Genomic DNA, 25,593 nt, shown 5'->3' on the forward strand with positions numbered 1-25,593 from the left:
ACGTCTTTTGTTTTCATTTCACCAGAGTGTCATAGCTTCAAAGTAGGTTTTGTTTCTCACAAACTGAAGGAACATTGCTGTTGCAGAGCCATTGTGATTAGCTGGACATGCATTGTTACAGTATGCCTTGCACCATATCCAAACTCTCTCACGCTGACAAGTCGAATTTCTCGGTTCCTGACATGTAAAATAAGTATCTACACATTATTCAAAAGAGACAAAAGACCAGAAGATCGCTGCACCAGCGATCATCACCCAGATAAGCAAAGGTTACCACCAGGCACACAATCAAGCAGTAAATAATATTCTAATCAAGGAACTACCAGAGGAGCAAAACAAAACCCCCAACCCCACCAGCACTGGCAAGGCCTGCCACAGTATATAAACAGAGAGCAAACCCCAACCCATTTTAGCACTGAAGATGTTACCTAGCCACGTAATGAAATGTTTGCAAGAAAAGAACCAAGCTCAGAGAACCTCAAGGACTCCAGCTGCAAAATAATTTAAAATAAAATAAATGGAATACTTGTGCCTGTACTTCACGATATATCAGGGAGCCAGCTGCAAACTGTCAAATGAGTTAAGCTCCTGAGATTACCAATTGGATGAGCAAGTGAGGCTACAGTATATTTTTGGTCAAATTCCAAGGCTACTTGGAAACAGTCAGGAGGTACATTTCTCATTTATATTTACTCAGTGTAGTAGCTACAAAGAGATTGGTGGAATTAGAGAGAGAAATGTGGCAATGTCTACAAGGAAAACAATACCGGGTAAAGAAACAGGATTCAACCTATTCAGATATACTAGAAAGAATCACAAAGGATTCACCCTATCCGAATATACCATAAAGTATCACAGAGAAAAATGATGGCAATATGAACCTTTCTGAGTATTTTTTGCAGCTTGTCCAACTGATCCTGCTATTCCTGAAACTCTGATAACAGAATTAATCCCATTGATCTGCAGCCATGATCGTAACTTGGTCAAATTCCAAGTCTTTGGATCCAGAAGATATTGTTTATGTCTTTTTAATTAATGGTGTACATAAAAATAGATCAGTATAAATAGACAAGTGACAACATGTGCAAAGATATCTAAAGGCAATAGAGGACAAAGACTCGCTTTATCCAGGCATACTAGGAAGAATCAAAGAGGAAGAAAAAGCAGAAGAAGAAGGATGGCGGCATGGATCATTTTGTGTCTTCTGCTGTTGGCTGTGTCGATCCTGCTCTTCCTAAAACAACTCTGGCCAAAAAGGCATTTCCCTCCTGGACCTCTTGCCCTTCCTCTCATTGGAAGCATCTGGGTTATTGGGACTAGGCTTCATGAAGATATTTTGATTAAGGTATTTCTTTCTAAATAATTGTTAAGGTAAACCATTATTGGAGACAATTCTGAATCATATTCCTGGTAGTATAATAGTGGGGAAATGGGTTCTGCTGATAAAATATCCTGGCGCAATATTAATAAGGAAAATAATTTAATAAATAAAAAGGTTAATACAGTTTTTAATTGTTCCAGAGTTCAGAATACAAGATAATGGGCTTAAGTTTCAGAAAAGCAGGTTCCAACTCCATGTTGAGAAATCTCCCTAATAAGGAGACCATTCTGGCACAGGACCAAATCCCAAGGAAGCAGTGGGCTCCCCTTCACGGGTGGGTTCACTTGGGGGCTGGACAACATTGGTTGGGGGTGCTTTTAGATTTAGATTCCTAACTTAGCAGGACATTGAGCTTGATGGTCTGAAGTGGCTCTTTCCAACTCTATAACTGTTGAATCTTAATAGTAACAATACAGCTGATACGTTCCTCAAATGGCAAACAATGTATGTCAGCACAATAAAAATAAGACTGTATATGAAAGAAACCAAAGTATAAGCTCCATTTATTAACTTTAAAAAATTAGAATGATAGACAAAACATGTACGCTAAAAAATTGAACTGAACTAAAAGCAAATCTTTTTGGTGATTGGAACTGTGCGTTTATCATAGTGTCACAGCCAGTCCAGGACAATTCTCCGAGCCTTGGCAGGCAAGATTTTATTAGCCAAGCTTTTTAATATTGGTAAATCTGTTGATCAAGAAAAATGAATTGGTGTAAAAGACATATGAACATGCATCATATGCTCAGCCTGTGTGTGTTTGTGTGTGTGTCTGTATACATATAAAAATTAATCTTAAATTTCAAAACCACCATCACTTCCAGATGAGTTCCTTCTAATGCATCTGATCTCTAGCAAATATTATGAAAATGCTTTAAAATTCTCATCTGTCAGAACTGGGGTTCATGAACATGATCTTATTAAACTCACTGCCCAGTTCTCCATGCCTCTCTTTATGAAAATATTTTCATAAAGCTTTCAACACAGTTATCCAGTTATTTCATTTTTGACACCCTAACTTTTGTTAAACCCTTTGTCTCTTTTGAGAAAGGAGGCATTATGCCTCCTCTATTTTTCAATACAGAGAAAAAAGCAATACAAATAGGAGAGACATAATGCACTATGTTGATAGAGTTGTAAGAGCTCCAGATAAATATTAAAGTTTTTTTTAAAAAATACAGATATTTTCTCTTTCCTTTGTTCCTTATAGTAAGAGGGCTAATCATTTTAGTTCAACAAATTAAATCAGCAAATCAGTCAACCAATGTAATTAACAGCATGGATATTCGGATCTAATCTTAGTGAATTCAAGGGGCTCACTCTTAAGAAAGACTTTCATAAAAATTGCAGCTTAGCAAATGTTTAATAAAATAAAACCAATTGTATAAATATTACTCCACTAACATTAATTGTCAGTGAATTAAAACATTAAATTTAGGCCACCTGGAGAGCTGTTACACCACTTCAGGATGAATGTTATAATCCTCTGTCTTCCCACAGTGCTGTGGAATTTATGAAGGTCTTTGGAAGCTGAGATGTTACTTCTTCCGTTCCTGCTCCAGAACAGAATTTTGTAACATTTCTTCTGAAGCTGCAGCATGGCTGGTTTCTCATCAAGACATTTTCTCAGTTCCTGCTCCTCAAATCTGTGTCTTCCTCCTGAAATCAAGGCTCCCTTGCATCTTGCACCATCCATAAGTGTCTATTCCCAACCTCAATGATGCCCAAATGGCAAAACACATGTGTGACATCACAACACAGGGTCCATCCTTTTTTACTTGCATCATGATATCACAGGAATGTACATAAGAGATGGAGTTTGTGTTATGATGTACATATTGTCACTGTTCTCCCTTTGCTCCTCTTCTGTGTCACTTACTCGCCTCATTATGGATATTATTTTCCTGTTACTTTTTTTGTTCTTTAAAATCAAGTGAAGTCCCCTAAATTCTGGGACAGCTGTACAGATCAATAGATCAATAGCAACTTTATTGATCAGTCAATTGGTCATATCCAGAAACAATGGGCATCAGCCGCAGTAAAATAGAATAGAATAAGGTAAGGTAAAATGAGATAAAACAGAGCAAGATAAGATAAAAGACAAATAGAGTGAGATAAAATAGTATAAAATAAAACAGAATAGAAAGGTATAAAATGAGTGTTAAGATACAAAACAGTATGTATTTACATGACAGCATCATCTTTACATGCTACCCTATATATATGTGTTCTATAAAATGTATTCTCAGTTGAACAGCCCTAAATATAAACGTAGCAGGTATATAGACCACATAGGCATTTATGCCCTGAAGGAAATAAAACAGTTTTTTATTGGATCTAAATCTGTAGTTCTATCAAGTAATATCTGACATTGGGCCCTTGCTGGGGCATACAGCTGGCAGTTGAATAAGACATACACAGTATCTTCTGCATCTCAGAGAATGGTACTTGGTGGAATTATCCATATTTAACCATGGAATCCAGCTGCTCAAATCTTGCTCTAGTAAATGCTAGCCTATAATTCTGAGTCAGACCCACTGTCAGGTATTTTTCTGTTTGGAAAGATATTTTGTTCTTGGCCAGCCATTTCAATGACCTGATATTTGCAAGTGACTCAATGTCAGTTTTTGGTGTTAATGTCCAAGACTCTTTAGTTAAAAATGGCCTCGGGCTGATGTCTGGGTGAGAGTAGGTATTGTGTTGATAAGCCAAGCTGTGAAATGACTTTGGCAAGTTGATTTATCCATGTGGTGGGCTGAAATGTGCCCATCTGTTCTTCAAGGTAGATGTTTGTAGCCTGTCAGATTCCATTGGGAGATTCTTCCGCCAGTAGTTAAAGACTTTAGTTACTGTTAGCATATATATGGAGTGGGTGCCTGCTTCAGCTCTGACTGGTGATATTTTCCTATTGGTTCCCAGAATAGATCTTAAAAGGCATGTTTGATTTTGTTGGAGTAGGGGGCCTCTGTTAGCCCCACCATTCTGCACCATAGATCAACACCGGTGCAATTTTTGCCTTCTGGATCTTTAGCATGAGGATCCAAGTGCTTGGGTGTTTGCAACTGAGTAATTTAAGTCACATTTGGAGCTTGCTGCAGCCTTTACTGAACTTCTTTTGAAGTAGTTAGTCCAAGGCTCTGAATCTATAAAAAACACCCCTGAGTGTGGGAAGGAGTCTATATGTTCTACAGAATACACTCCCCATCCAAGCGCCCGCTGTATTTTGACCTCGATTGCTCTCACTCTAACCCTAAGAACAGCCACGCATTTGGTTCAAGAAACCCCACACCAAACAATCACGCTAAAGCTCAGATGTAATTATGAGAAGCAAGCAACCACCAAGAAGGCCAGTACACAGCGAGTTTGTGCTGAGAGCTATACAGGATCGCTTTATCTTGCTGCCACCACTGAACCCTTTTCTGGTTTAGAAATTCTTTTCTTTTTCTCCTTTATTTCTTTATGCCTTCAATATAGCCACATTAGAGGTACAGCATGGAGAAGGTTTAGGAGAGGACAATCATTGGGTTAACAATAAAAGTATGAGTTGACTTTTATTAAGTAACATGATATGGTTTATAAACAGCTTCCCTCCATTCAAACCCAGCAAGTTTCCTTCCTACCCTCCCTCCCTCCCTTTTCCCTTCCTTCCTTCCTTCCTCCTTCCCTCCCTCCCTTCCTCCTTCCTTGCTTTTCAGTTAGTAATCAGTTACATGTAGTATAAATACATAAAACAGCATTTAAAAAAAGTCATTTTTGTACATTTATAAAAACCTAAAATTAGGAACTACTAATAAGATAAAAGAGAGTTTAGAACAGCGTTTTTCAAATCTGGCAGCTTCTCCAGGAGTTGAAGTCCGCACACCTTAAAGTTGCCAAGTTTGAAAAACACTGGTTTAGAATGTGACAGTAATTCTCTGAGTTGAAGAATGTAGGAAAGCTGAACATATTCATTTAAAATCTATTATTTTATTATAGCATTTCTATTCGCTTTTTTTACTCACCTGGCAGCTAGGAAAACAATATGGAAAACTGTACACAATATGGTTGGGAAATCAACCTGTGGTGGTGCTGTCTGGATTCAAAACTGTGAAAGAAGGAATGACCAACTTCTCAGAAGAATTCTCTGGTCGACTAATAACTCCTTTCTTTTTGGCTTTTGGAAGAGATATGGGTAAGTTGCAAATAGTACAGAATTGCATTAGTCTTTCCTCAGAGGAAAAATATTTGCTCAGTTTGGCTAGATGCCAGGAAAAGAGGGTGAATTGGCCCACCATGAATGGAGACACCATGCTGTGGTGAAGTTTGGAAAGAGCTATTTTATGCAGATACCACCTATGTTAGAAGGCAGCAAAATTGCTTTATAAAGCATTCTCTCGTTGTTGTTGTTGTTTTAGCTATATCCCCATGAAATGCTTAACTAGGTTCTTAAATTTGCTAGTTTTCTGGGTTCACACCATACAGTGAGCCATATGTGAATGAAATGAGCTTCATTGCTGTAATATTCTAAGCCAGAAAATAGAACTAGGCAATCTTAATGCCAGCCAAGCTTAGTATATTGTTTGAATGAAACTGCTCAGTCTTTTTTTGACATTTAAGGGTGTTGTATAAATTTAGATATTGTGATTGGATAATTATTTATCTATTTGTTATATTAATTTATCTGTTATTTCAATTAAGCCATCCATGTCACAATTGCCCCCTTCATGGATCACTGCCTTGTCGTGGCGAAGGGGCTTGCGTAACTCAGTGAAGCCATGAGCTATACCGTGCAGGGCCACCCAAGACGGACAGGTCATGACAGAGAGTTCTGACAAAATGTGGTCCACTGGAGAAGGAAATGGCAACCCACTCCAGTATCCTTGCCAAGAAAACCCCATGGACAATGTTAAAAGGCTAAAAGATATGACGCCGGAAGATGAGCCCCTCAGGTCGGAAGGTGTCCAATATGCTACTGGGGAAGAGCGGAGGGCAATTCCAAGTAGCTCCAGAAAGAGTGAAGCGGCTGGGCCAAAGCCGAAAGGACGTTCAGCTGTGGATGTATCTGGAAGCGAAAAGAAGGTCCGATGCTGTAAAGAACAATATTGTATAGGTACCTGGAATGTAAGATCTATGAACCAAGGCAAGCTGGATGTGGTCAAACATGAGATGACAAGATTGAACGTCGACATCTTGGGAATCAGCGAACTGAAATGGACGGGAATGGGTGAATTTAATTCGGGTGACCATTATATCTACTACTGTGGGCAAGAAACCCTTAGAAGAAATGGAGTTGCACTCATAGTGAATAAGAGAGTGGGAAAGGCAGTAATGGGGTACAACCTCAAAAACGACAGAATGATCTCAGTGCGTATCCAAGGCAAACCATTCAATATCACAGTCATCCAAGTCTATGCCCCAACCACTGATGCTGAAGAATCTGAAGTTGACCGCTTCTATGAAGACCTACAATACCTTCTAGAACTAGCACCAAAAAAAGATGTCCTTTTCATCATAGGGGATTGGAATGCTAAAGTAGGAAGTCAAGGAGTAATCGGAATAACAGGCAAGTTTGGCCTTGGAGTACAAAATGAAGCAGGGCAAAGGCTAATAGAGGTCTGTCAAGAGAACAAGCTAGTCATAGCAAACACTCTTTTCCAACAACACAAGAGACGACTCTACACATGGACATCACCAGATGGTCAATACCGAAACCAGATTGATTATATACTTTGCAGCCAAAGATGGAGAAGCTCTATACAGACAGCAAAAACAAGACCAGGAGCTGACTGTGGCTCAGATCATGAGCTTCTTACTGCAAAATTTAGGCTTAAATTGAAGAATGTAGGGAAAACCACTAGACCACTCAGGTATGACTTAGATCATATTCCTTGTGAGTACACAGTGAAGGTGATGAATAGATTTAGAGGATTAGATTTGGTAGACAGAGTGCCTGAAGAACTATGGACGGAGGTCCGTAACATTGTACAGGAGGCAGCAACTAAAACCATCCCAAAGAAAAAGAAATGCAAGAAAGCAAAATGGCTGTCTGATGAGGCTTTACAAATAGCTGTGGAAAGAAGGAATGCGAAAAGCAAGGGTGAAAGGGAAAGATATAAGCAACTGAATGCAGATTTCCAGAGAATAGCCAGGAGAGATAAGAAGGCCTTCTTAAATGAACAATGCAAAGAAATCGAGGAAAACAATAGAATGGGGAAGACTAGAGATCTCTACAAGAAAATTGGAGATATGAAAGGAACGTTTAGTGCAAAGATGGGCATGATAAAGGACAAAAAAGGCAGGGACCTAACAGAAGCAGAAGAGATTAAGAAGAGGTGGCAAGAATACACAGAAGAACTATACAAGAAAGATCTTAATGTCCCTGATGTCCACGCTGGTGTGATCACTGACCTTGAGCCAGACATCCTAGAGAGTGAAGTCAAGTGGGCCTTAGGAAGCATTGCTAACAACAAAGCTAGTGGAGATGACAGTATTCCAGCTGAGTTATTTAAAATACTAAAAGATGATGGTGTTAAAGTGCTGCACTCAATATGCCAGCAAGTTTGGAAAACGCAACAGTGGCCACGGGATTGGAAAAGGTCAGTTTACGTTCCAATTCCAAAGAAGGGCAATGCCAAAGAATGCTCAAACTATCGCACAATTGCACTCATTTCACATGCTAGCAAGGTTATGCTCAAAATCCTACAAGCTAGGCTTCAGCAATACATGAACCGAGAACTACCGGATGTACAAGCTGGGTTTCGAAGAGGCAGAGGAACTAGAGATCAAATCGCCAACATTCGCTGGATCATGGAGAAAGCACGAGAGTTCCAGAAAAATATCTACTTCTGCTTCATTGACTATGCAAAAGCCTTTGATTGTGTGGATCACAACAAACTGTGGCAAATTCTTAAAGAGATGGGAGTACCAGACCACCTTACCTGTCTCCTGAGAAATCTGTATGCGGGCCAAGAAGCAACAGTCAGAACCGGTCATGGAACAACCGATTGGTTCAAAATAGGGAAAGGTGTACGACAAGGCTGTATACTGTCACCCTGCTTATTTAACCTATATGCAGAGTACATCATGAGAAATGCCAGGCTGGAAGAATCACAAGCCGGAATTAAGATTGCAGGGAGAATCATCAACAACCTCAGATATGCGGACGATACCACCCTAATGGCAGAAAGTGAAGAAGAACTAAAGAGCCTCTTGATGAGGGTGAAAGAGGAGAGTGCAAAAGCTGGCTTGAAACTCAACATTAAAAAAACTAAGATCATGGCATCTGGACCCATCAATTCCTGGCAAATAGAAGGGGTAGAAATGGAAGCAGTAACAGACTTCATTTATTTGGGCTCCAAGATCACTGCAGACAGAGACTGCAGCCATGAAATTAAAAGACGCTTGCTCCTTGGGAGGAAAGCTATGGCAAGCCTAGATAGCATATTAAAAAGCAGAGACGTCACCTTGCCGACAAAGATCCGCATAGTCAAAGCTATGGTTTTTCCAGTAGTAATGTATGGCTGTGAGAGCTGGACCATAAAAAAGGCCGAGCGCCGAAGAATTGATGCCTTTGAACTGTGGTGCTGGAGAAGACTCTTAAGAGTCCCCTGGACTGCTAGGAGGTCAAACCAGTCAATCTTAAAGGAAATCAACCCTGATTGCTCATTGGAAGGATCGATAATGAAGCTCAAGCTCAGATATTTTGGTCACCTAATGCGAAGAGAGATCTCTTTGGAGAAGACCCTGATGCTGGGAAAGATTGAAGGCAAAAGGAGAAGAGGACGGCAGAGGATGAGATGGTTAGATAGCATCACTGAAGCAATGAGCATGAAACTGAGCAAACTCAGGGAGGCAGTGAAGGACAGGAAGGCCTGGCGCAATATGGTTCATGGGGTCACGAAGAGTCGGACACGACTTAACGACTAAACAACAACAAGTCACAATTGCAACTCTGGGCAGTGCACACAGGAGTAAAACAACAACAAAACCAACAACAATTAATAGTGAAATAAAGATGGCCCAGGCAAATGTGAAGAACTGAATTGTATATGGTATCACTTTACACAATGCCCTATCCTTCTCTGGATCAAAGACCGACTTCTCTTAAGTATGTACTCAGGCAAAAATATGAAATGTGAACTAGGCAGTTGAATTTATAGTGTACAGTAATTCCCATGTGTCACAGCACATAGGAGCAGCTGGACAACTTTGGTTCATCCTAAATGAACCAACAAGGATCACTGAGATTTCAGCCACATATCAGTACCTACACCAGAGACCATCTGCAGTACTTTTGTAGACCACCAGTGGTCCCTGGATGAAAGGTTAGGAAATGTTGGTCTACAGGCTCAGCATCTTCAGAATTGCTAGATTAAATTTCAGGAAATTTCAGGATCTTGTTCATTTTACTTAAATTTTCTTTTAGAAGTGGGAGGGGGTTGTTGGAGGAAATGTTTTGGGGTCCTGGGAAGTGGGGTCCAAGCTTTGCAAAGCAAATTATATAACTTTAAGAGAAAGTTTATTTACAGAAAATGCATGGAGTAGACAAGCTACTCCTTATCAAAGGATGTTTCAAGAGAAGAATGTTCCTGTATGTGTGTCTAAGAGACAAAGGCAAGAAGGATGACTCTGAGATTAGCAATCTCATCAACAAAGATGAGAAAGGATAAGAGACAAAGAAATGCCTGCTGGCTTCATTTCACTGTCAGCCATTTGGGCAGGTGATGTCTATTCCTCCAGATTTCTCAACTGATTCCTCATGGACCTTGTACTTGTGATGAGTGCAGTTCCAGTGCTTTACATCTTGGATTTACACAGCTTCAGTGCCTTCCTTTTTAAGCATCTCAATCCTGGTTATATACCACACTTTTTAATGGAAAGGCTGGGAAAGAAAAAGTATCAAAACTGGATTTTATTATTGTTTATTAATATGGTCATTCTTTCTACTAGCTTCAGTTCTGTTTTCTGGAACCAGTGATAAGACACCAATTGAAAATGCTGCAATTGTGTTTGGCTACTTTTGGGGCATAGCAATTTTTATAGACATTGCCCAGATTATAGCAGAAAATAAGAGAGAGACAACTAGAAAGCATAATCAGCACATCAAATCCACCAGAGAATCAGCCATTAAATAACCAGCAGGCCTAAGTTCTAAACCACAAAGACTTTTTATTGCAAGGAGATGACACTAAGGTCACTAATAGTTAAATCAAAATGAGAGCAAATTATATTGTGGCATTCATAATGTTTTATGAATTGTCTTATGTAAAATTGTGAATGTTCCTCATTTGTGAATGATACAATGGCCCTCACAGGTCCTTTTATGTGTTTTTAAGCATTTCTGTCCTTAGCTTTGATTGATATGTCTGCTGCCAGCTACGATTTTAATAAACAAACACAAGAGAGCTAATGTTATGTGAGGCACAGCCTTTCCTCAGGGCACTGGGGCAGAGGAACAAATAAGCCCATCCTGAAATGATTTAGAACTGGAATACGCTGGGGTTTGGCCTCAGTTATTCTTTATTGAGAGTCTTCTTGGTTTCATTTTTGGTTTCTCCACCCAGAGTTGCTATTTGGGAGTTGGACAGCCATATACATCATCTAAATAAATAGATACATGTTTGTAGGCCAATGATTAGTCACTTAATACTAGGCTAGATATGAGAACTTGACTGAACATCAACTGTGGAGTTTAGAAAATCTGAAGGAAGAGGAGCTCTAGTCTCAAGGATATGATCTTTAGGAAATGTGGCTCCTTTTAGGATTCCAGTCAAACTCTGGCTAGCATGAATTTTTTCTGCAATAATTTCTCACTGACTGCTGATGGTCTTAGGTATTATATTTTCAAATGGTCATGTTTGGAAGCAGCAGAGACACATTGGCGTCGGTTCTTTACGAAAACTGGGAATGGGAAAGAAAAGCATTGAGCACCAGATACAAGAAGGATCCCGCTTGCTTGTAGAGGTCTTTGCACGTACAAAAGGTATGTAATATTACGTGACAATCATGGCCAGAGATGTAGCTAATGGGTGGAATGGGCCTCTGGCAAAGAAAGCGGAATGAAGAGCATGCACAGAATACAATAATGACAACATAAAGAGCACCAAGTTCTGTAGCCACCCAAACGTAAGTAGTTGGATTTGCATTTTTAAAGGAAGATGGAGATCAAAGATGCACAAAGTAGAGTAATAGCAGCCAACTCCTCAAGCAGGCAGACAATGGCATGAAGAAGTAGGTTGGTCCTCTTTCCCCCCACCTCTTCTGTTTGGCTGTGTTACCTGCTACTGGCTGGACGTTCTATAGTGCATGTGTATACAGGTAGTCCTCACTTACCAACCATTCATTCAGCAACCACTCAAAGTTACAAAGGTACTGAAAAAATAACTTTACAGCTTATTTAACTCCATTTACAACCTTTGCAGCATCTCTCGGTCATGTGATTGACATTACAGTCAGTATGCATGTCCTGTGCCTGACCCTGTGGCTTTTTTCTCCCTCCCCCCCCCCCCCCCCCCGTGCAGAGTAGAGAGATTGGAGAGAAAGGGATAGCAAGGAAGGAAGTTGTTTGCTCTTCTACACATCAAAAGCAATGTGATCATGCTGGTAGCCCAGGGTGGGAGCCGTGGGTGCACTTCACATACACAAAAAAAGAGAGAGAGAGAAAAATCCCCCCCCCCCCACAAAACAGAGAGATTGGAAGGGGATTTCAAGAGAGTAAGCTGTTTGCTCTTCTATACATTGAGAGCAATGCAATTATGCCAGCAGTGGGAAAGGGTCAGGCAAAGGAGAGATTGCCTGCAGAGACTGCTTGCTTTTTTTCTCCCCTTGCCCCCAGCCAAAGTGGAGAGATTGGAGAAAAAAGGATTCCAGGAGAGTAACCTGTTTCTGTAGCACGCCTGCAGCTTCCAGCCCCAGGTCATGGCGCAATTGCATTGCTATTAATGTGTACAAAACAGTAAGCAGGCACTGGAGCACTCCAAAGGACAGGGCAGGGCAGTGGTTAGAAGGCAAACAAAAGCAGAAGGTTTTGACTTGTCTCTTTCCAGCCAGAAAGCACAGTCAGGGTCACGTGATTTCCCACATAGCAAACACTTTGCTTAGAAGTGGAGTTGCTAGTCCTAATTAGGGTCATTTAGCAAGGACTACATGTAGTTGTTCAACTTCTCCTCTGTCCTCTAAGGAAAAAAATGAACAGAATTTGGAAACTCTGCTATTTTTTTTCCTGCTTTCCTCAGCTTTCACTTCTATGGATCACTATAAAATGGGCTTCTTCTGGCCACTGGGACTTTCACATTTCATTTTAAACCTGGCCTACCTGCCTCTCCTCTGTTTTCACCTTGAAGGATGATTTTGCACTCGCAGTATTAAATCAGCTATGTCCCTTCGTATTGTGATGCCACCCACCAGGCACAGGAGTGCTGAATGGGTCCTTCCTGACACATGGCTGGCATCACACAGCACAAGAGATTCCCCCCAACTCCCTCCCTGTCCAGGCAGAAATGCTTTGGTTCCTTCAGAAGATCCACAGACTGAACTCTGGGATGAAAGGAGCAAGCAGTGTCTGCTGATTTGGGGAAGAGAAGAACAATCTCTTCAGCCTCTATTTGAAATATACAGGTATATATGTATAACCCACATCCACATCAATACACATTCAAGGAACTAGGGAAAAAATGAAGCAAAGGGAGCTTCAGACATCAGGTCATTTATAACATGTTTTTCTAGAAATATTGCATACGTTTTTTTAGATGATTAAAATCTAATTTATGGTCTCTGATATTTATATATCCTCTGTCCATGTTCAGAAAAATGTGTGTTTTTATTCAACTTAGAACCTGTTTACAGAGAGTTCATCAGAGTTAGGGACAGAGCAATATTATCTGAGGTCTGCCCAATGTCTCATATCGTGCTTTATGTTTTTCTATCCTTTAAAGACACATCCCTCAGTGCAACAAGCCCCAAAGGTCTATTTAATTTTTATCTCCCCCCCCCCCCTTTATACATACCAATAAGGTGCATGGGCTGTGGTGGTCCCCTCTCTCTCACATGCCAGGCTAATGGGGAGGATCCCAGGTCAAAGCATTTCCCTGGAATATATATATATGGAGGTAGCAGGACCTGCCAAGCTGCTACACCTGGGTAGGTGACAGAGCTAAGGTTTATGCTTCAGCATGTTGCAGAATCTCAGTCAACCACGGCTTATTCAAACTTGTGATATGGGAACTCAGCCTTTGATTTTAGTGGCCATTCTTACTATTTGGGTAGGCGCAACTAAAATGCCCCAAAATTACAGTGATGTCATATGCAGGGGTGCGTATTTGTATGCATGTGCACATATCTCCCTGGAGAGGTAGATATATCCCTCACCCCACTGAGAATCGGTTAGCTCCTCCCCACCAGGGTGAGCTACTCATTGTCCCAAAGCAACAGGGCTAAATTTGGGCAAGTCTGCTGCTTCTGCCTACTTCTCCTGCCTGTACATGGTGGTGATTCTCCTGTCCCCTCCCTTCTCTTCACCTCTGGCTGCTATTCTATTTGAGCTTTACTTTAAAAATAAATTACTGAAGAGCCCGGTTGTCTTCCCACATCCAGCTGGAAGTATTAACATGAGGAGCATGTCTTATTCTTAATGTATCTTCATTTTCAGGGCAGCCTTTTGATCCTTTCATTCCATTAACTAATGCAGTCACTAATGTGATATGTGCTTTGACTTTTGGACATCAGTTTGCTCTTGAAGATGAAAACTTCCTGAAATTAATTGAAGCAATTAATTACATGGTAAAATTCTCAGCCAGCTTTTTTCATTTGGTGAGTAATCTTTCCTGCTAATCAGGCAGATCCACCTATCAACATTTTCAACTTTTGAGCTCCATCATCCAAATACTTAGGCCGATTATCAAATTTACACAATAAATAATGTCATTGGAGGTGTATAATACTTTGAAGAAAGTTTAGCAAAGCAAATGCTCTGAGTTCAGACAATTAGGTAAGGGACAAAAAAAACCTAACCAAGCTTAATATGTGATATTAAGTGAATATACCTGCCAGGTCTTTAACTGACCTGATGAAAGATATTATGTGAACCCAGTTACAATCAGAGTATTCGAAGTTTGGAGGAGGCCAAGATTAAATTCATCCTGAGACTTGGATCACATTTCAGGAGAGACCATCCATGCCAGTCTAGGGACTTTGGAAGAAAAAAATGTTCCGTGAGCATTGCCTTATTTGTAAGCCACCCACAGTTGTCCAGGAATCAAGTAGCCTTGAAATGGACAAATAAATAGATAAATAAATAAAAGATGAGATAAAGATGTAACAATGATTCTTCACCTAAATCGCCTGATCCTTGATGTTAACAGTTCAGAATAATTTCTGAGCTGCTCCTTAAAAAGAATTCACAGATTCAAGAAAGATGTGAAACAAATTCAGCATGTGGGTCAGGGAGTGTGTGTGAGGGTGCAGCATGGGTGTCAGAGTTTGCACACTCATGAGAGGGTGCACAAGCATCCAAGAATGCAAGAATTGTGGGGCAGCTCAGGTAAGGTGCATGAAGTTGCAGTGTGGGTTGGGGAGGGTGCACAAGGGTGTGGCATGGGTCAGTGAGGGTGTGCAAGAGTGCAAGGGAGAGTGCAAGGGGTGTGGCACAGGTCAGGGGGTGCATGAAGGTTGGGGGTGCAGAAGGATCCTTGAAAGTGCAAGGGGGTGTGCAAGAGTTGTGGTGAAGATCAGGAAGGGTGTCTGAGGGTTTAGGAAGGGTCAGGGAGGGTGCAGAAGGGTGCAAGAGGTGTGCAAGAGGCACATTGAGGTTTGGGGAGGGTGTGTGAGGGTCGGGAGGGTGCGCAAGGGTGCACAAGGCTGCATGGGGGAGCACAAGTGGCCAGCACACTGCGAGTACAGAGGGGCTGGGAGAGGGTGCAGAGATGAGGAAGACTTACCCCAACAACCTGCGACCTTCCCTGCCAGTTTTCCCATTGACTTTCTGGGGAAGCCAGCAAGGAAGGTTGTAAATGTAAGTGCAAACCGGTTGCCAAGTGCCCAGATCACAATTACGTGATCGTGGAGGTGCTGGGATGGCCAGAACTCCGAGGACCGGTCGTAACCACCATTTGTTCAGCACAGTCACAACTTCGAACGGACACTGAATGAATGGTCATAGGACAAGGCTACCTGTAATTGGACATTATCCCAATAAACGTTCATTTATGCTTTCAGAAAGGAAAGGTGCATGTTCTACAGAAATCTGTTTTTCCTATAAGAACGTTCATTCGTCATTTTAACTGTGACAGTCATGCTTCCCAGTTCTCTTTGCACACTGTGATAGAAATGTGCCAGGTCTTAGAGAATTCTAAACTAAGTCAGACTTCATTTGGGATGCCCACCAGTCTTAAATATGTGCCATGCTCATTGTTGAGGGAAGGGCTATATTTGCATAGCACACTGGACCACGAACTAAACAGCTTCATTTTATTTTTGTGCATTGTGGAAATCCAGTACATTTACTTAATTTATGGTTTAATTTGTTTCATAAATCCAACTCAGACAATTTAATAAACTACATAAATAAACAATGAAAATAATGCCACATGAACAGTGCCACTATTTTACCAAAACTCCTTTAGACAATGACAGAACTTTGCTGTTTCCTTGTTTTTAGTTATATGAGTTGTTCCCGGGGTTGATGAAAAAGCTCCCGGGGTCTCACAAGAAGACACTATACTATTCAGAATTTGTCATTTCATTTGCAAAGCAAGAAATGGAGAAGCACAAGAATTATCACGCCCTGCATGAACCACAGGATTTCATTGATTACTATCTATTTCAAATAGAAAAAGTATGTATTGCTTTAGTTCAATACTAGTTGTGCAAAGAATCATTGCATTCCTTGATGCTGCTGAAGAGTAAGAGACACACTTTTTTTCCTGTCTGTATCTTTACCTCATAGCATTTTTGCATTCTGATCCCGTATAGGTAGATGTATATTGATTGCCTGATTTGCATTCAGATCCAATATAAGTAAATTTATATTGACTGCCTTATATAATTCAATCCCTTTATAGATACTGGGGATAAGAACTGAGTTGTTTCCAACTAAAAACCTTTCTTAACCAAACAAGACTTTTAAGCAAACATATCTGATCTTTTTTAAGCAAACTTATCTGATCTTTGAGGCCTACTTTTTTTTCCCACAAATTTTCTCACTTTTCCTGTGAACAGCCCCATATGTGAGAATATATAGAAATCTTGATTGTGAATTTTTGCTAAATATTCATAAGAGATGAATCTACCACTCCAGGTAGTACTCTGATTCATAGACTGTTAGATGTGATCACTATATACAGAGGTCTTTGTGCAAGGAAGAAATAAACCTGCAAATCTGATTTGTAATAAAATTAACAAACTGAATTTCTCATTTAAACATCAGAGCAAGCATGACTCCAATACTACCTATAATGAAGAGAACTTGGCTCAATGCGTTCATGACCTTTTTCTTGCTGGAACAGAAACAACCTCTGTTACCATGATGTGGATACTGCTCATCCTGGCAAATCATCCCAATATCCAAGGTGAGAGAAATCTATTTCAGGGGAGCAAGGGCCATTTTCCATCAGTGTAATAGACCGGAATTCTTTGAATTTTTAAGGGCTATTGAATGAAAAGCTGAATTTATTCTTCATAATGATTTTTGTATGTAGATTTTGGCAGTACAGCAGGACTTGACGGCAAACATTTTATTACAATGTCAAAAAAGTACTTCTATATTTACATTCTCTGGATAATTTAATCCTAACAAAGATATTTTTACATTTGCCTTAGCTTCCTGGTGGTGGTGGTGGGTGTTCTGGGAGGGATAAATGAAGGATTGCAGGAGTGTCCATCAAGAGTATCTACTCCCGCCAGGGTCATCCAATGCATGAAGGTCATCTCAGCTGCCCAGCTGAAGCTAACAGGCAACTACAGTACTGTACATCAGGCAGCAGCAACATAGTAAGATATGGATGATCACTTTAATGAAAATGGCAAAGCCTTTGCTTCTTATGCATGGGAGAAGGCAACAGTAAACCGCTCCTGTGTTTTTACCAAGAAAACCACATGGATAGAAAATATTAAAAGATCGATGACACAGTGCTGGATGATGGTCATCTCAGATCGGATGGCACTGAACATGCTGCTGAAGAAGAGCTGAGGATCTTAGATCTTAAGAAGGCATTTCAGTCAGCTGCTAGAAGAGGCAACAAGTAAAGACAGGCAGATACATCCAAGACATAGAAAAACAAAGTCTTCTAAAATATCTTTGAACTGAGAAGGAGGTTCCACCCTTGAATTGGTATCCTGAAATTCTATACAATAAAGATGTCAACATTCAAGATTCCTTAAAAGATATTCTGTACTTACAAGAATTCCCAATACTAGGAAATGAAGTCAGAGCCCACTCTGGTCATTACAAAGTTGGAAGGTTATAGGAATTGATGGAACATTTAAAGAAATAGGCAAGCAAACTATGCCACCAAAACTGAGGAATGACACAGTGGTCACTAGTCTGGAAGAGGTCAGTCTACATATTACCAGGGGGACTTAAAGGAGGGTGCAAACTATTGTACAATATCCATAATTTTATATCCTAGCAAAATAATGCTTAAGATCATTTAACATCCCCACCCCCTGATATTCAAGCTGGCTCTAGAAAAGGTTGAGGAACAAGAGATATTATTGCTGATACATGCTGGATAATTGAGGATGCCAAAGAATACTAAAAAGAAAATGATACATGCTTCATTGATTAAAGAAAGGCCTCTGACTGTGTTAACCATGTCAATTGTGGAGTATCCTTAGGGATGTGGGAATCCCAGAACATCTCATTGTCCTCATTGCAAAATCTATATAGGTCAGCAAGCCACAGTTCAGATGGAACAGGGTGAAGCAGAGAGGAAGGCAGGCAGGCAGGCAGGCAGGCAGGCAGGCAGGCAGGCAGGCAGGCAGGCAGGCAGGCAGGCAGGCGGTATATTCTCTTCTTATTTATTCAACTTATTTGCTGAATATATATTTGTGAGCTGCCCAGAGTCACATAGATGGAATGGGCAGTCATACAAATTGAATAAATCATCATTGTCATCATCTCCATCATCTTTAGGAAAGCTGGATTGCAACATGACAGTGGTTTTACAATTGGAGGAAGAAAATCAATAATCTGCACTATACTCCAATAGCTGAAAATGCAAATGAATACGATGAAATATAAAGGCAAACTAATGACAACAGCAACCGGGATTAGAACTGATAATGAATATACTGAAGTTGTGGATAGTTCCTATTTTTAGGATTAACTACCAACAGTAAATTAACCAACAGTTAAGAAATATGCTACAGACTAACCCCCAGAAGCATATCCATGAAAACCTTGGAAAAGACATGAAGATGCCATGACATCTCTATATGTACAAGGATCAGAATCATGCAGACATTGTTTTTTCTCATGCCCCTCTACAGAAATGGAAGTTGAACTTTGAAGAAGCATGATAGAAAGGGTATTGATGCTTTTAAACTTTGGTGATGGAGAAGACTCCTGAGAATAACATGGATAGCCCAGAAAACAAACAAATGGAACATAGAACAAATCAATTCAGAGTTCTCATTCAAGGCACAAATTACCAGGCTCAAATTATCATATTTTGGACATGAGATGCAATATCCCAGCTCCCTTGAGAAGGCTGTAATGCTTGGAAAGATGGGAGGAAAGAGAAAAAATGGATGAGCAACAGGAAGGTGGATGACATCAATTACAGCTGCAACAAATGGACCATTGGAAGACCTGAAGGGCCAGACTGAGCACAGATCATTCTGGCGAAAAATCTATCCATAGAGTCACTAAGAGTCAACAGCAACTTGACGGCACATAAACAATCAAAATAAAATGTTAGTTATTAACAAAAAATGAAAATCAGTACAGATAAGATGTCAAAAAACTTTAAATGCAAAAATCTCCATTGCTTTCAGATTTAGAGCTGGTTTTTACTCCATCCATATCTTTGAGATCCACATTCTAATTTTTTAAAATTTACATTCATGCAACACTAGTGATCATTTCTGAGCTCCTGCTGAAGACAACAAGGAAAGTAACTAGTGTAAGGCCGGGTAAGGACTAGGGCTATACAAAGGTTTGATTCAGAGATAACATTTGAAGGTGACTCTATCGAATCACCTAATAGGATCAATTCCCCAAAGTGAATGAATGCTTCAGGCCAAATCGTGAAATTGTATTGGACGCTGTTTTAATTGATTCATTGACTGAAATGTATTAAAATTTCTGAGTTAATTTCAACGACACTGAATTGCATCCAATTTTCACACAGATTCAGATTTGTAATAGTCATGAAACTCTGGCAATGTACTTAGTACTCAATCATGAACAGGCTCTTAGGAAATAATTTGACACAACATAGATATATGTCAATTATACTCATCATTTTTAAAATAAAATATACCATTATAATTTGTAGTTTTTGTTTTTTTTTTCTCCAGAAAAGGTCTGTAAGGAGATTGAAGATGTCTTTGGTTCCTCAGACTCAATTTCCTATCAAGAGCGGAAGAAGCTGCCCTACACCAATGCTGTGATTCATGAGATCCAGCGTCTAAAATACATATTATTATTTGGGGTTCCCAGACAAAGTATAAAGGATGTGAAGATGGAAGGTTTCCATATTCCAAAGGTATATATCTGCCAGGATACTAATGTCAATTAAATTGGCCAGAATCACATAAATACAGGATGTTTTTAGGGGCTTGAAGTTATAACTGTTGACAATTTTAAAGGCAATCCACTTAATGTTTTGTATTTCTTCTAGAAAGAACACAAGAGACTAAAAGCTGGACTGGAATTCAGGTTACGGATAGCACATTTCGTTCCCAGCTAGTCTCTTCTAGGGGCATCTTGGAGTGATAAACATCCATCCAGGCCTTTCTTTTAGTGGAGTAAGAAGGATGCTAGTCTGCAAATGAACCACCATCTTGAAAGAGCTTTCAGAAAGGAAAAAAAAAATAGTATATGAAGTTATACCATCTACAAGTGTTTTCCCAAAATACTTTGAATTTTTTTGGTTACTTCATGCTGTGAATCAGCTCTGTTTGTCTTTTTCCTTGCAGGGGACCATTATTGTGCCAGATCTGCGCTCTGTCCTTTTGGATCCTGAAGAATGGGAGACACCTGAAAAATTCAACCCAAATCACTTTTTGGACAAAGATGGGAATTTTAAGGCTCAAGAAGCATTTCTGCCATTTGGAAAAGGTGAATCCTTAAGTCCAAAGCAATTTGTAATTTATAGATCTGTTTTTCTGTGTGGTTTCAAGGCTATTTGACTTCTTTTCAGAAAGCTGAAACCATTCCTCCTCTTTGCATTGGTTGGCTGGACCACGAAGTCATTTTCTTACCTGAGCCCTTCTGTCTCCCTGTTCGATAACTGAAAGAGCCTAAAGTCTGTTTCTGGCTTCCATCTGTGATGAGCAAAGGAATATTTGATATCTTTAGATTGTAAATAGACCCTTGCATTGCAATTTCATTGTCAGTCTGGGGCTTTGGAGAAAATGGATAGCTAAGATGCTATGGGTAGCTTTCTTAAGAAAGGAGGAGACTAGGCTCCTACAACACAAGCACAGCAGATGGACAGGCCTTCTGCTCAAGAATCTACTCTGCCACCATCTTTGGGAGAGATCCTTTCAGTTGGTGGCTGCCAGTCCTCTCAATTTATCCTTCATTTTGTGTAGCCAGTAGTTTGGGAGGAGCCAAGTGTAAACCTCTTACAGTTAATTAGAGAAAACACTCCTTGAATTGTTCCAACAGTTTAGCAACAAATCTCCAGAGCAGGAAAGTCAGAAACATGCAAAGAGAAAGAGAAGAGCTAGAACTGCAGACTTTTTCTGGTTTCTAGGCATTTACTGTATCTAAAAAAATCCTCATTCAGTTCTGCTATTGAAGTCAGAGGAGGGCATCTCCACAGTTCTGCATGCAGTTTCTAAGGAAGACAGTGAATAACCCTGATGGCACTCATTTCTGGATAAGTTTCAATCCTTGAATGGAACCAGAGCTTATCAAGAAACATCACAGTTCACATGACAGCCAGGTTCACAACAAGAGGAGCTAGGTGACTTCTGGGTCCACCATTTTGCACCACCCCATTTGTTCTCCAGTGTGCACTTTAACAACCTTCATGGCCAGAGCCTAGTAGCCACCAATGGAAAGGACAAAAGGGAGCCACACCTGGCACACGCGTGGCTCCCTTCAGCTAATGACTTAATCTGAGTCAATGTGCTTAACATCAGGGTCAGGCCAAACTTCATAGGCTGGTAGGTTGGCACAATTTGGTCATTGAGATAACCTATTTGGGGGATTCATGCAGTATTTGAATCCATAATCAAATCAGCTGGCTTTGTACAGTAGGCTGAGCCACAATTTGAAACAAAACCAAGGTCGTACCAGGTCATTCTGAATATTTTAAGATCTTTTTTGATATTAGAATGCCATGAACTTGATGATGTTTACATGTTCTCAAATCTAGAAGAAAATCCCAGCCTTTCTTGCCATTAGCGGAGCATGGATGACTCTAAGCTGATTGGAATTCAGCAGCCAGCCAGCATGTTTGTGCTAAAATATACATCTTTTTTTCACTTCACAAAATTAAGAATGACACATTTGCTAGCTGTTCTTGGTATTGCCATGGTAGCAAGCCTTCTATTCCTTCCCAACCACCAAGGGCAATTTTGCATATAAGGCTTTTTTTCCTCCCCATATGCCTCATCCTCACATCCCTCTGCAGCTTGAAGAAGCTCCATTAACCATTTTATAAGGTGATCTTCACATGATGTCACCCCCATCTCTTCCCCGGACCACAATGGGGCAGCTTCAATTCACATTTAGCTGTTCCACTTCTAAAGTAGTGTTTTCCCTCTTCTCCTGACATTAATCTTGCTGTAGATACAATCTATGATACTTCATCGACAATGCTGGTGATGATGTAGACAGTGGCTGGATTCTGCTCAACTCCTATGGCCACATTAGGCTGATACAGGCACACTCCTTTGCCTTTGTTTGCAGGAAACGGCTCTCTAGAGTAATTTGCCTTGCTTTGCAGGGGAGGCTGGACAGATATGCATACACCATTGAGTCAGTTATCAGTCATGGGGTTGGTGTTTTACTTACACTTGGTGGTCTTGTTACTGAGACATCTTAAAGCTTAACTATTGGGGAAAGTTAACTTATGTCAGCATACTTTTCAGGCAATTCAATGACTGAAGGAATAAACTTTAATGTAGGAAAATGTCCTTGGGCTGTTATGAACCTATTATTTACCCACATAGCTGGCAAACCAAAAAAGTGAGAACCACAAGATTTCAGAAAAGCATCTTTAGTACTAGTCAGAGGTGAACAACAACAACATGATCTTGAAAGCTGTAAGAGTAAAGTTCAGGGCAGACCTATGATAAGCCAGGTAAGGCAGAGTCTCTTTAAAATATTTCGTTCCAATGGCCCCCAGATTTGGGCTGTGCTGCCTCTTCTTGCACCCACTGAACTCTTCCTCTCCCACCTCCTTCCCACAGTCTCTCCCACTTTCTCAGATGTAAATCAAATTCCTTACAGGACCGTGTGTCTTAGCCTATTACTTGCTTTCTGCCCTTCGCATGTCTCTTCTCTAGGGTCTCGTGTGTGTTTGGGAGAACAGTTGGCAAGAATTGAGATCTTCATTATGCTAACCAGCCTGTTGAAGACCTTCAGCTTCCAGCTGCCTGAAGGAGAGAAGGAGCTCAATGACAAGCCTATAGTAGCAATGTCGATGCATCCACATCCTTTTAAACTCTGTGCTGTGCCCCACCAAACATCATCATAAACTCTGTAAAATTACTATACTTATTAAACATGTAAATGTTTCTTTTCTTGCTTTTGACTAAGGTTGATCTCTTGCTATGAATTAAATTCAGTCCAGGAAGTCCTAATACTTTGTCATGCTAGGGGCTCCATGTGTACAACAGTTAAGTTTCTTTAATTTTCCTTTTGATGAAGTTTTCTGCAGTAAGGAAATAGCTTACCTTCAATTTACTTGCCTGTAGTTATTCCTGCACTTCTCTCATGAAACACAATGGGTTCCATATTCAACTGCCACAGATAACAATTCTGAAATTACACCATTTTTTTTAACCATGTCCTTTGAAAAGTCAAAAAGGCACTCTACTCATTGAGTAAATCTTGGTGAACTGTACTTTCTCCATATAATAAAGCAGCCTTGTGTCTACCTGGATTCCTCCTGATGTTTTGTACTATAATTCCCCAATCCCCCCAGCCTATTACTATTGCCTATCTCCAGAAAGTAAGTTGTTGTGGTTGTTCTGTTGTTGTTGTTATTTTGCTTCCCCATCTAGCCTCCAACCCTCAGATTCTCTGAAGATCTCCCATCTAAGGGCCATCCCTTTTTTACTTCCAATCCAGACAAGATTCAGCTATTCTCAAGAGTCTTGACATTGGTTACAGAGAAAATGTTATTTGTATTGTCGAAGGCTTTCACGGCCGGCATACGATGGCTGGTGTGGGTCTTCCGGGCTGTGTGGCCGTGGTCTTGAAGTCTTGTTTCCTAACGTTTCGCCAGCGCCTGTGACCGGCATCTTCAGAGTGCAGGAGCACAGACAGGAGCAGTTCTGAGAAGATGCTCTGAAGATGCCGGTCACAGGCGCTGGCGAAACGTTAGGAAACAAGACTTCAAGACCACGGCCACACAGCCCGGAAGACCCACACCAGCCAAAATGTTATTTATTTACTTACTTATACTACAGTCAAATGTGATTCTGAGCAGCATACAATTCCTCATCTTCATACATTCAGCTGAAGAATAAAATTAACATAACAGTATAAATAATCACTAGAAGCCAATTCAGTAGGAAACAAAATGTAAAAATGTAAAAACCAGGAATACCACACTTAATGGACCAGAAATCAAAATACCGTTCCTTGCTAGAGAGAACATTCTATGCCCTGTAGACTGATGAAATGATCATATTTTAAGGGGTTTTCTAAAGACCAGAAGGAGCTGTTTTAATGTTGGGGCTGGGAGGGAGAGCTGCTCTAGATATAAATCATGCTGCCACCATGGCTGAACTTTTCTGTGCCCCTATTTGCTCCTGGGCAGTGTCAGGCCATGATTCATAGATTCCATGACACCCTCTCCCCTGACATCCAGCATTCCTACTGGCAGGAAAAGCACATCAAGCAATCTCTGGACTATATGATGCAGTGGAGATTGAGGGGCTTTGGAGGGGTCTATCCCACCCCCCAGTGTTTCATGGCCATGTTTGTTTATTTTTTAAATCATGCTCTGATTTTTGTTTATTTATTCCCAGGGGAATATCAATCCCTGAATCTCCTGGAAATTGTAAGATCAATATCCTCCTAGAATTTATTTCTTTATTTATTTCTTTATTTATAGGATTTATATAGTCAGCTATCTCATAAAATGACTCTAGGTGGCTCACAACAATCCATAAAACATAATTACCCTTCTTCCCAGGAACCAGACCAAACATCCTCACAGTTCAACACTCCATCCTAGTCCAATACTTGAGAGAAGAGCCAGGTCTTCATAGCCCTCTGGAAGGCTAAAAGGTTGGGGTCCCTTTGATCTCCAGTGGGAGGCTGTTCCAAAGAACTGGGTTAGCGATGGGGAAGCCATGCCTCCCATCAGGTGGCAACAGTTAAGGGAGGGGAGCTGGAATGTGCCCTAGTAGAACAGACAGATACCTTCAGGGAGAGGCAGTCCCATAAGTAACCTGGTCCTGTGCCATGTAGGGATGTAAAGGTGAGAACCAGCATTGAATTGTACCCAGAAAAGCAACTAGAAACCAGTGCAGCTCACACAGTGATGGGATTACTTGGGTGAACTGTGGGATCCCCCAAACTGTGTGTGCCACTGCATTCTGGACCAGTTTCAGCTTCCAGATGGTCTTCAAGGGCAGCCCCATGTAGAGCGCATTGCAGTAATCCAAATGGGAGGTGACTAAGGCAAGAGTGACTGTGAGCAAGGCATGCGGATCTCCTCTTCTCTCCTTTTAAAAGAAAAAAGTAACATATAAGTGCAAAAGGAAAATGACTATCAGTCCTCAGAAACCTTGTGCAGGATGGAGGGAGGTGCAAGCATTTCCTTGTTCACCCAGTTGATATTTCCCTTGTGCTAGACTTTAGGATGCCTCAATAGTGGACTGTG

General features: G+C 40.6%; 1 protein-coding gene and 1 pseudogene across 6 annotated transcripts; both read left to right on the top strand.

Annotated features, from left to right (window-relative positions):
* The first annotated feature begins 790 nt into the window (after positions 1-790).
* LOC103058207 (cytochrome P450 2J4-like) lies at positions 791-23,634 on the top strand. 6 transcript variants are annotated; one of them, XM_088132068.1, is made up of 9 exons: positions 792-1,345; positions 5,390-5,552; positions 11,193-11,342; positions 14,007-14,167; positions 16,014-16,190; positions 16,782-16,923; positions 19,877-20,064; positions 20,498-20,639; positions 23,042-23,634. In XM_088132068.1, the coding sequence occupies exons 1-9, from the start codon at positions 1,178-1,180 to the stop codon at positions 23,230-23,232; spliced, it is 1,482 nt and encodes a 493-aa protein (XP_087988194.1). In that variant the 5' UTR covers positions 792-1,177; the 3' UTR covers positions 23,233-23,634. The 6 variants fall into 6 exon arrangements, with proteins under 6 accessions (XP_087988195.1, XP_087988194.1, XP_087988196.1 ...); XM_088132069.1 differs by lacking the exon at positions 16,014-16,190 and having other exon boundaries at positions 791-1,345; XM_088132070.1 differs by lacking the exons at positions 792-1,345; positions 5,390-5,552 and adding an exon at positions 9,050-9,684.
* Positions 9,678-11,182, top strand: LOC148213508 (CKLF-like MARVEL transmembrane domain-containing protein 6; annotated as a pseudogene).
* Positions 23,635-25,593: the final 1,959 nt, after the last annotated feature.

This window comes from Python bivittatus, unplaced genomic scaffold (assembly GCF_059951505.1).
Source record: "Python bivittatus isolate LINGU-HERP-01145 unplaced genomic scaffold, Pbiv_v1 ctg000980_np1212, whole genome shotgun sequence".
NCBI lineage: Eukaryota > Metazoa > Chordata > Lepidosauria > Squamata > Pythonidae > Python > Python bivittatus.